The following is a 12,312-nucleotide window of genomic DNA, read 5'->3' as shown; positions in this document are numbered from 1 at the left end:
GTATGGGAGAAAGAAAATGTATGTTTTTGTGTGTGTATGTGTATGTATGTGTGTGTGTGTGTGTGTGTGTGTGTGTGTATATATATATATAGTGTTCTGGTTACCTAGTGCTGCTCTGACAGGAATATACCACAAATGGGAGTTCAAAGTGCCAGGCTCTAGGGGCTGGGTGAAAGCCCTTCAACCTTGGGTTTCCGCTTTGCCTCCTGCTCCCATCCCACTGAAGCTAGAGGCTTTTCTTCACTCAGACAGCTGCTGGCTGCTGAGGCTGACAAGCCCAAAGTTGACAAGTAAAAAAGGCACAGTTCTGATGTTACCAAACCACACGGCAGGTCATTAATTCAAGTCCATTGAAAGTCCCAAGGTTGGCAGAGCATGGCAGGCTGCTGAACAATACAGCTACATGTAGAGTTTAAGTGTGCCATAAGCTAGAGACCATTCCCAAAGCTGCTGCTTATATGTGGGAAGCAGACCACATACCTAAGGCAGCTTACTCAGCTGCTCACAGTAGATTTCACCTTGGAGTTGATTACCAGTCTCATCATGGGGAATACTAATTACATCTAGCTGCCCAGCCACTCAACCAGGCCCAGCCAAGTTGACACACAAACTGAACTACCACATGAGGCTATTGAAAGTACTGTAGCTTTGGGTCAAGCACACCTTAGTCTTCAAAGTGACATCTTATTAAAAGATTAGTAGTGATAAATACTAATATGTAAGTTAAATCAATGCAAATTTATATAAATATTAGTTAGTCATATAATATATTTATAATACCTTCCAAAATTAAATATACACCTTTTGACCCATCAGTCTCACTTCTTGCTGTCTACCCTGAAGGTACCCCTCCACAGGTACACAACAAAATATACAGATTATGGTATTTCCACACAATGACTATTAAAATCTGTTTAGGAAAAAAAAAAAAAGATGTACCGGTATGAGATATATTTTGAAATGCAGAAATAAGAATGCAGGGCAGTGCATATGGTGCGCTACCTTTTGTTACAAAAGGATGGAAATAATATGTTTATGTGTATATATTTGTTTATTCTTTAAAAAAGAAACACTGAAAGAATGAACCAAAACTTAAAATATAGTTGCTTTTGGGACGGAGGGTCAGTGTAAAAGGGGAAGACTCTCAACAAGACGAATTGACAAAGTGGTTGTAACAGTAGGGTCAATGATAGCAATGATTGTGATGGTGACACAGAATCAGGCAGTGTTTCATTTTGTTGTACACGGGGTTGTTATGAGTCAGAAGCAAGACAGCAGCTAACAACATGGGGTGAAAAATAGGGATGAAAGCAAGACTTGTTTAGGTCTACCTTTTTCATGTAATCTTGATTTTTAAATCATGTAAATACTTTACATTCAAAAACTGAATATTTAAAAACAAACTAAAATTTAAAACAAGTTGAAGATAATGAAGTTAACTGATTATCAGTTTGGTAATATAGCTTCACAGGAGAAAAATTATTTTACATGAGTTTGAAAAAAGTTCTCTGGGTATACATCCTTAATAATGAATATTTCTGAAGTACTGTATTAGTTTTAAAAAGACTAAAGAAACATAACCCAGTGTTACTAGTGAATGTACAATTGGATCATGATTTTGTGGGAAAAAACTACAAATGAAATTGTTGGGGATATTTCAGTGTAGACTGGATATTTGATATGTGCAAGAATTGTTAATTTTCTTAGGTGTGACAGTGGTATTAAGCTTATGTAGAACAGTATCTTTATTTTTAGGGAAAGGAGACTTCAGTATTTAGGGTGGAAGTGGTTCAGGAAAAAATATATAAACACATACTTAGATAAAGCAAAATGATGACAGTAGTTGACTAGGTGTTGTTGACAGTTGACTAGTTATGTATTTAAAATAAATAAATTTATTTTAAATATAAAATTATCATAAGACATCAATTGCTCATATGCAAGTTTAAGTTGAAGCTGAAGAGAAAACAAGTCCACAAGAGCCAAAATATGACCTTGATATATCTCACCTGGTGTTCTGGTTACCTAGTGCTGCTCTGACAAGAATATACCACATATGGAATAGCCTTAACAAACAGGAGTTTATTCTTATAATTTGGAGGCTTTAGGTCCAAGTTCAAAGCGCCAGGCTCTATGGGCTGGGTCAAAGCCCTTCAGCCTTGGCCTTCAGCTCTGCCTCCTGCTCTTGGCCCACTGGAGCTTGAGGCATTTCTTCACTCAGACAGTTACTGGCTGCTGAGGCTGAGAAGCCCCAAGGTTGACAAGTAAAAAGACACAGTCCTGATGTTACCAAACCACATGGCAGGCCATTAACTTAAGTCTGTTGTAAGTCCCAAGGTCAGCAGAGCATAGCAGGCTGCTGAGCAACGACACAGCTACATGCAGGGTCTAAGCGTGCCATATGCTAGAGATCATTCACAAAGCTGCTTCTTATATATGAGAAACAGACCACATACCCAAAGCAGCTACTCAGCTGCTTTTGGTAGATCCCACTACAGAGTTGATTGCCAGTCTCATCGTGGGGCATCACTGCCACCAGCTGCCCAGCCACTCATCCAGGCCCAGCCAAGTTGACACAAAAACATAGCCACCACACCTGGATTTAGAGACAATCTGAAGGGTAGGATTTGACTTATTGACCACCAGTGACCAAAAACCAGATGGATTATGTGATGACATCAAGAATATCTTCCATGAAGAAAGCAAAAGGTCATTAAAAAGACAGGAAAGGAAGAAAAGACCAAAATGAATGTCAGAAGAGACACTGAACCTTGCTCTTGAATGGAGAGTAGCTAAAGCAAATGGAGGGAGCTCTGGTGGTGTAGTGCCTAAGGCACTTGACTGCTAACCAGAAGGTTGGTGGTTCAAACCCACCAGCCACTCCTCAGAAGGACGATTGGGCAATCTACTTGCATAGAGATACTGCCTCGGAAACCCAAGGAGGGTCTGATCGCTATAAGTCAGCAATGACTCAGTGGCACACCACCACCACAACAACAAAGCAAATGGAAGAAATGACAAGATGAAAGAGCTGAACAGAAGATTTCCAAGAGCAGCTCGAGAAGACAAAGTCAATTATTATAATGAAATGTGAAAAGACCTAGAGTTAGAAAACTAAAAGTGAAGAACCACTCAACATTTCTCGAGCTAAAAGAATTGAAGAAAAAATTCAAAGCTCAAGTTACAATATTGAAAGATGCTATGGGCAAAATATTGAATGATGCAGGAAGCATCAAAAGAAGATGGAAGAATATGCAGTCACTGTATGAAAAAGAATTGATTGAGGTTTAGTTATTTAAGGAGGTGACATATGATCAAGAGCCAGTGGTATTGAAGCGAGAATTTGAAGTTACACTGAAGGAATTGGCCAAAAACAAGGCTCCAGGAATTGATGGAATACGTATTGAGATGTTACAACAAACAGATGCCATGCTGGAGGCACTTACTTACCAATGTCAAGAAATTTGGAAAATAGCTACCTGGCCACCTGACTGGACAAGATTCATTCTTATACCAATTCCAAAGAAGGGTGATCTAACAGAATGTGGAAATTATAGAACCATATCATTAATATGTGGAAGGAAGACTGGGCAACCTACTTCCATAAAGATTTACCTCCTTGGAAACCCAGAGGGGGTCGCTTTGAGTTGGAGTCAACTCAATGGCAGGGAGGTTTTGGTTTTTTTTTTAAATCATTAATATTACACAAGTAAAATTCTGCTGAAGATAATTCAGAAATGGTTGCAGCAGTATACTGACAGGGAACTGCCAGAAATGCAAGCTAGATTCAGAAGAGGATGTGGAATGAGGGGTGTCATTATTGATGTCAGATGGATCTTGGCTGAAAGCAAAGACTACCAGAAAGATGTTTACTTGTGTTTTATTGACTATGCAAAAACATTAGACTGTGGAACATAACAAATTATGGATAACATTGCACAGAATGTGAATTCCAGAACACTTAATTATGCTCATGAGGAACCTGTACCTAGACCAGGAGGCTGTCATTCAAACAGAACAAGGGGATCTGCACGGTTTAAAATCAGGAAAGGTGTGTGCCAGGGTCATTTCCTTTCACCATGCTTATTCAGTGTGTATGCTGAGCAAATAATCCAAGAAGCTGGACTATGTGAAGAAGAACATGGCATCAGGGATTGGAGGAGGACTCATTAACAGTCTTGCTTGCTGAAAGTAAAGGTGACTTGAAGCACTTAATGATGAAGATTAAAGACTACAATCTGCAGTATACCTCAACATAAAAAAAAAAAAAAAAATCCTCACAACTGGACCAATAAGTAGCATTAAGATAAATGGAGAAAAGATTGAAATTGTCAAAGATTTCATATTGCTTGGATCCACAGTCAACAGCAATGGAAGCAGCAGTCAAGAAATCAGATGTTATATTACACTGGGCGAGTCTGCTGCAAAAGATAAAGTGCTGAAGAACAAAGATGTCTCTTTGAAGTCTAAGGTGCACCTGACCCAAACCATGGTGTTTTCAGTCACCTCATATGCATGTGAAAACTAGACAATGAATGAGGAAGACCGAAGAAGAGTTGATGCTTTTGAGTTGTGGTGCTGGCAAAGAATACTGAAAATACGGTGGACTGCCAAAAGAACGACCAAATCTGCCCTGGAAGGAGTGCAACCAGAATGCTCCTTAGAAGCAGGAATAGCCAGACTTCATCTCACCTACTTTGGTTATGTTGTCAGAAGGAACTGTTCCCTAGAGAAGGATACCCATGCTTGGTAATGTGGAGGGTCAGCAAGAAAGAGAGAAACCCTCAACAAGATGGATTGACACAGTAGCTGCAGTGATGGGCTCAAGTATAGCAAGGATTGTGAGGAATGTGCACAGCTGAGTTTTGTTCTGTTATGCATAGGGTCACTATCAGTCAGAGCCAACTCAATGGCACCTAACAACAACAGCAACATGATTAGCAAAAGATCAGTGTTGGTAATATGTAAAGAACTTTAGCAAATTTGTAAGGAAAAGATAACCCAGTACAAGTTTCCCCTATTCTTCACAGTAGAGCATTCCTCTGAAACCTTTCATAAGCCAAAATGACATTAAATGAAGATGCAATTACCATTAATTTATACGGGAAAATTTTTGAGTATTCCCATGCTTCGTCACCCATCAGTTCACTCAAGCAGTAGACCTTCCATTTTATCTATTACTGGATGCTGACTAAAAGAGACCACTTTACTACCAGCTGAACCAATAGTAACTTTGGCAGCTTTCATGATTTTTTTTCTCTCTGCATTTAGATAGTACTAATGGTGGACACGGGGAGATCCAACACATGCACAGTATCTTTATTTCGTTCACCACTATCGAAACACTTAATTACGTCCTGTTTTATGCTAAGTGTAACACCTTTATGAGCTCTTTTATAGGCTTTTCGGGTACCTTAGGACACATCTTGCTAATGGATGCACCAAACACGTTGAGGTAAAGCACAGGTGCTCACACAGTTCAAAGCTAAGGCATCTTGATACTGAGATGCTGAGTGTAATTCCTAGGGATGGAGGTTGGTAACACCACTCTTCCTACTTGGGTGCATGCTGGTTCTTTAATAGCTTGCTGCAAAACAAATGCTGAATGCTGTTTCCACTTTTTTTCGTTAAAACAAAAATCCTCTTCAGATTTATTTTAGTGAAAACAGTTACTAATGAAAGTCTTTCATAAAAGTGAAGTGGCATGAAGTGAACTTTTGAAAAGGAGATAATTGTATAAATAAAAACAGTAGATAGTAACATAAGCTGTGGCAAAAGAAATTTCAATAGCCAATAAATATAACAAAAATACTATATGTAGTAATCAGGGAAATGTACATTGAAACTATAGCAACATGCTATTTAATAATCATAAGACTGGAAGAAGTTAGCAGTTCCACAGTATCTATCAACATAATAAATGCATGTATTCTTTCATCTACTTCTAGAAAATTGTCCTACAAATAGGTTTATACATGTAGAAAATTATTCATGTACAAAAATATTCATTGCTGTATTATTTGTAATAGCAAAATAATGAGAACATCTTAAACGTCCATCATTTGGGGTCTGGTTATATACATTATGAAATCCTTATAGTGATTTACAGGAGTATCTTTTTTTACTGGTATGAAATTAATTCCAATTCACTTTTTCTAAGTGAAAAACACAAATGGCAGAACATTGTGTATAAAGTGCTCTCTGTTGTATTGTAAAAGAGCTCTGGTAGCACAGTGCCTAAGGCATCTGACTGCTAACCAGAAGATTGGTGGTTCAAACCCACCAGCCACTCTGCCGAAGCAAGACTGGGCAATCTACTTCCATAAAGATTTACCACCTTGGGAAACCCAATGGGGGTCACTGTGAGTCGGATTCGACTCGACAGCAGTGAATTTGATTTGGTTTTGGTTTATTGTGTTGTGAAAAAAGGAAGATGATCTGTGCTTACACTTGTACACACATAGGCTGTCTGTGAGAGAACACAAGAGAAATTGACTAGCTCTGGGGAGGAGGAGAAGGGGAATCTTTATACCTTTTTATAAAATTTATTTAAAAAAATATTTTAAGTATATGTAGTACCCATTCTAGAAAGTAAGTATATGATTATTCCTGTGTTTTAAACATTGAACCTGGAGTCTCATAACTTGAATTCAGATCCTAGCCACAGTTCTTACTGGCTCTGTTGCATAGTTTACTTACCCTTCCTGTTCCTAATTTGCATCATCTCTAAAAGTTATAGTACCTACACTTACCTCATAAGTGTGAGGCTATGTGATGTTTAAGTCCACTTAAAACACTGAGTACATTGTACTATTTCAGTATTTTTTAAGCACCATAAAAATATAATAATATTTGATAATGTACTCACTTAGGTCCAGAATCTCAAAAATAACATCTTTTGTAGTTTTGATTTTCAGTGATATGCATTCTATTTTAAAACGTATGGCCTTGTAACAGAATAAAACAAAATATCCTTCTGAAATGAGTAGCTCTGTGAATCAGAAAGGAGCTCTGATGCCATAGTAGCGTAGCATTTGGCTGCGAACCAAAAGGTCAGTGGTTCAAATCCACCAGCTGCTCCATGGGAGAAAGATGAGGCAGTTTGCCTCCATAAAGATTTGCGATCTTGGAAACTCTATGGGAACGGTTCTCTGTAAAGGGTCACTGTGAGTCAGAATCAACTTGTTGGCAGTGGGTTTTGGTTGGTTTGGTATGAATCAGCAAAGTACATTCTTGTTTTGCCTCCAATATCTACTGTGTATTTTTTTCTTTATAGAAATGTGAACATAATTTGAGCAAGCCAGAATTTAATCCAACATCTATCAAATTTAAAATCCAGCTGGTTGCTGTGTGAGTATTTTGTTTGTGATTTTTTTAAATTATTGTTGTTCATGTTTTACTTTTGTTTTATTTTTCAATGTGAAATATGCTTAAGCCTTGTCTTAAAAAAAGAAAAGAGGAACAACGTCAGAATAATCTGCTTGTTACTTTATACCTATTTAGCTTTGCAATTTAGTTACCCTATGTGAAGATTTAAGTTAAATCTTCAGGTTTAGAGTTAAAGATGCTTGTATTAGGGACACAGTGGTCACACTGTGTGGTCTGGGGCAGTGTGGTCTTTGATTATTGAGTGGAGAGTCATTTGTCATTTGTTGCAAATTATAAAGTACCTAAGTTTGGTAATGATCTTTTAAAAGTAAAGTAAAAATAATAAAGTATGGCAGATTGAAGGGTAACCCTATCTAGTCATTTCATTTATTGGTGTCTGATATACTTCAGGGAGTAGGATAAAAGTGATTAAGTTAATGTTAGTAACTCACTGGGACTTGACAGTAGAAGAGAATTTTATACAAAAATCACTTACCAAAAAAAAAGAAAATTTTTTTCAGTTAAGGAAATGTTTCTTGGGGTCAGAGAGTCCTTCCTAAGCAAACCAGGAAACATAGAAGCTACTAAGAAAAAGAGGCAGATTTGACCTTAGCAAAATGAAACATGAGTTGTAAAAGACAAAATATAGAGCAAAGTCATGAGGCAGAGAGTGGAGCCATAAAAGATATTTGCCACTTAAGACATATAAAAGTTTTAATATCACTGATACACGTAATTCTACAAATTGCAAAGATCAAAAAGGAGGGAAGAGCTGGGGCAAAGAATTTGAACAACCAGCTTATAGAAGAGGAAATCCAAATGGCTGACAACTATATGCTGAGTGCTGAGTACTGAAACTTGAGAGCTGAAGTTCAACAGTAGCATCTAGGGCTAGTGAAGATGTAGGGAAACCCATATTTACATACATTGTTGGTAGGATTGTGAATTGCTAGAGCCTGATCTGGAGAGTGTTCTGACAGTATCAAGACAAATCACATACACTTTAACCAACAATACTATCTCAGTAATCTACTCTGGAGAAACAGAAGCAGCAGTATGTAAGGGTATGTTTACAAAGATAAAGTATTGCAGCATTTCAGTGGCAAAGACCTGGAAATAATTTCTGTGTCAAGCTGATTAATCATCAGCAGGGAAATAATTGATTAAATTGAGTTACACTCATGCTACAGAATATTATGCAGCAATTAAAGACAAGTCAGTGGCAGACAAAAAGGTGGAGAAATCTAGATCTGGTGAGGTAGGAAGGCCACGTATGAGCCTGTCACTTAACCGTGTGTATCTCAACTTTAGTTCCTTCCTTGGAGTAGTAACTACCCCTGTGCTGCCGCCCTCTCAGGGTTGTTGAGAAGAATCAAATGAATTACTACGTTTACAAATGCTTTCTACTGTAAAGTGTGTTCCATATTCTTAATCACTCTTATTTAGTACATGAGTGGTTAGAAATGAAAGAATGACAAAAATAGCACATAGGAAGTCTGGTATAAATTCCTTTTTTAATTTTGTATTATACTCCTTACAGAAACACTATGGATGGCAGACTGTGCTTAATATCGATTTTTTAAACTTGCTTTGAGGAAAAATGCTATAACCTCAACAGTAAAAAGACAACCTCAACAATAAAAAGACAAACAGCCTAGTCAGAAAATGGACAAAAGGACTTGAATAGGCATTTCACCAAAGAAGTTATGTAGATGGCAAACAAGCACATGAAAAGATGCTCATTAGTCATTAGGGAATGCAAATCAAAACCACAGTTAGATACCACTTCACCTCCACTAGGATGGCTGTTACCCTAGAGCAGAAAATAACAAGTGTTTGCCAGGATGTGAAGAAATGGAACCCTCATCCATTGCTGATCAGAATGTAAAATGGTGTAGTTGCTGTAGAAAACAGTTGGGTGGTTTCTCAAAAAATTTAACATAGAAATTACCTTATGACCCAGCAATTCTACTCCTAGGTATATATGCAAAAGAATTGAAAGCAGGAACTCAAACAGATTCTTATACACCAGTGTTTATTGCAGCATTATGTACAGTAGCCAAAAGGTAGGAACAGCTTAAGTATCTATCAACAGATGAATAGATAAACACAATGGAGTATTACTCAACCATAAAGAGAAATTTAGTCCTGATACTGCTACAACATGGATAAACCTTGAAAATATTATGCTAACCAAAATTGGACACAAAAGCATAACTATATATGATCACACTTACATCAAATATTTGGAATAGGTACATGCATAGATATGAAAAGTTTATTAGTGATTACTAAGGGAAATGGTTCACACTCACCAGCCACTCTTCGGAAGGAAGGTTGGGCAATCTACTTCCATAGTGATACTGCCTCAGAAACCCAAGGAGGGGTCGCTGTGAGTTGGTTCTGACTCGATGGCACATAACAACAACAACAACAAGGGAGATGGAGAGTTATCACTTAAGGGTGACTGGATTTTTGTTAGGAGCTCTGGTGGCGTAGTGCCTAAGGCACTTGACCGCTAACCAGAAGGCTGGCGGTTCAAACCCACCAGCCACTCCTCGGAAGGAAGATTGGGCAATCTACTTCGTAGTGATACTACCTCAGAAACCCAAGGAGGGGTCACTATGAGTCAGGTCTGACTTGATGGCAAACAACAACAAGATTTTTGTTAAGGGTGATGAAAAAAAATTGAAATGGATAGTGGTGATGGTTGTACAACATAGTGAGTGTAATTAATGTCATTGACTAGTACATACACAAATGCTTGAAATGGCAAATATTTTGTTACGTTTATTTTACCACAACAAATTTTATTTTTTAAAAATATTCTTTTCATACATCATGGCAGAACTGCCTGGGAATCTTAATACTGATGCTCTGGCCCATCTGAAATAGACTGAATCTAAAGCCTTGGTAGTGAGTCCTTGGATTTGTATTAAGTTACCCAGGTTGTACTAGTGTCCTGCATGGAAAACATCTGGTATGAAGTTAAAATACTTTATTGCCTTGATTCTAAAATGCATTTTTTATTTTCACTTCATGTCTCTGCAGTATAAGATTTTTGTCTTATATAATAGATAAATGGTAATGAAATTTATGAGTGTTTTGTTTCAAGCACTGTTTCAAGCACCTTTTGCATATGCTATCTTCTTTATTCTTTAAAATAATCTCAAGGGATATATATTACTGTCTTCATTTTATAATTAACAAAACTAAGGCACAAAGAATATCTTGCCCCAAGTCACATAGTATATAAAAGCTAAGCTGGGATTTGAACCTGGGCAGTTTTGAGTCTAGAACAAGTACATTTAAATGTAATTATCTATTTAAAGAGGCAGCATAGCATATTGGTTAATAGCAAGAACCCTAGAGTTACCTGGGTTTGAGTCTAAATATGTAAGGGAGACATCTACCAAGACACACACAACACACATACACACACACACACACAAGATCTAAACTAGCAGTATACATAAGATTTTAGGAAGAACTCATTACCAGTTTGGTTTCCTGGCATGTCTTAAGTGCTTTCTTAAGTGCTTATCACAGTGATAGTATAAATCTTTAAAACTCTTTTTCCATGACATGTTATAATTATCATGAAATTATTTGCTGCACTGGGTGAAAAATAACTAATTTTAAGGGACTCTGGTGAACATTAATGCATATTTTTATTCATGCATAGCAATTATATCCCAGAAGTGAGAATCATGTCAATTCCCAATCTTCGCTACATGAAGGTCAGTACCATACTTAATAACAGAAAAATAAAGACTTGACTAATCAAAGGTTTATGACTGTGTATGTGTTGGGGTCTGTGGGTGTATGTTTGGCATAGGATGCAATGAATAAGGGACAGGAATGAATGAAGTTTGAAACTGTGAAATTATTGAAACTTTATATTTCTTTAGGCTGGGATGCTTGACAGCAGCATCTTTGGCATGTTTGTATAAGGAGCAATATCCACATTATATAGAGGTGGAGAAAAGAAAGGAGATGATGTTGGCCCCGATAGCCATCTTTACCTCCTTTTTTCTTTCTGTGGGGGACGATGGTATAGGAAGTGGGGGGATTCTTTACCAGCGTGTGTGTCCTCACTTACACTCCTTTCTCCCATGTGTACCCCAGATAATATAGAATATTCTGTAAAAGCCTCTTTAGCTCATTTCTTTCATAATGTTCATGAAGATACTTCTATCTATAGTCCCTTTTCATTTTAAAGATTTTGTTGCTTATTTCAAGGGAGTACCAACCAAGTGGAGATTATCATGGTTTAAGAAATGTTAAAAGCAGCTACCACTGTCAACACTCGGGGGGAGATCTCTGTAGGAGATCATGGATAGAGTGGGAGAACAATGACAATGTGGAACAAAACTCAAAATCATTTAAAAAAAAAAAAAAAAGGAACAGGTTTGCTGGTCTAATAGAGTCTGATGGAACCACTGAGACTCTAGCCCCTAGTTGCCCTTCAGGTCTGGAATTGAACCCAATCCTATGGCTTCCAGCCAAACAAAGATAGGCGTATGAGTTGGAACATTTACATTAGGTAGATACACTCCTTGGAGAGATCAATCATGGCAGAACAGAAGGGCTGTTTACACACAGGGAGACAGCTCGGGGGGCAGGAGTGCGTGGCAGGGAAGGACATAGGGAAGAGTAACTATGGGAAGGAAATGGGAGGGGAGCTGTTGCATCGAGGGAAATTGCAGTGTGCTGAGACAAAAGTGTATGTGAGCTGCTGTATGGAAGTCAATTTGCTCTGTAAACTTTCACCCAAATCACAGTAAAAATTAAAAAAGTAAAAAGGAAATGTTAAAGGGTTTTAAAACAACCTTGTGCCTTTAAAAAAAAAAAAAAAAAAGTGATTTGAGTGAAAGTTTACAGAGCAAATTCATTTTCCATACAGCAGTTCATATACATTTTGTTTCATGACATTGACTGCAA

At 37.6% G+C, this 12,312-nt stretch overlaps 1 protein-coding gene across 1 annotated transcript in view; it reads left to right on the top strand.

The window, feature by feature from the left end:
• Positions 1-12,312, top strand: part of DCTN4 (dynactin subunit 4) — a 41,313-nt gene that overhangs the window by 20,946 nt on the left and 8,055 nt on the right. Inside the window, exons 10-11 of the mRNA XM_007943626.1 lie at positions 7,277-7,350; positions 11,054-11,108. Coding sequence (XP_007941817.1) covers positions 7,277-7,350; positions 11,054-11,108 — 129 coding nt within the window. The remainder of the gene's footprint in view (positions 1-7,276; positions 7,351-11,053; positions 11,109-12,312) is intronic.

The sequence above is a fragment of the Orycteropus afer genome, unplaced genomic scaffold (assembly GCF_000298275.1).
Source record: "Orycteropus afer afer isolate SDZICR_OR568_19922 unplaced genomic scaffold, OryAfe1.0 scaffold00110, whole genome shotgun sequence".
In the NCBI taxonomy this organism is placed as follows: domain Eukaryota; kingdom Metazoa; phylum Chordata; class Mammalia; order Tubulidentata; family Orycteropodidae; genus Orycteropus; species Orycteropus afer.
The sequence above is the reverse complement of the archived record's forward strand: the minus strand, read 5'-3'. Positions and strand labels throughout refer to the sequence as shown.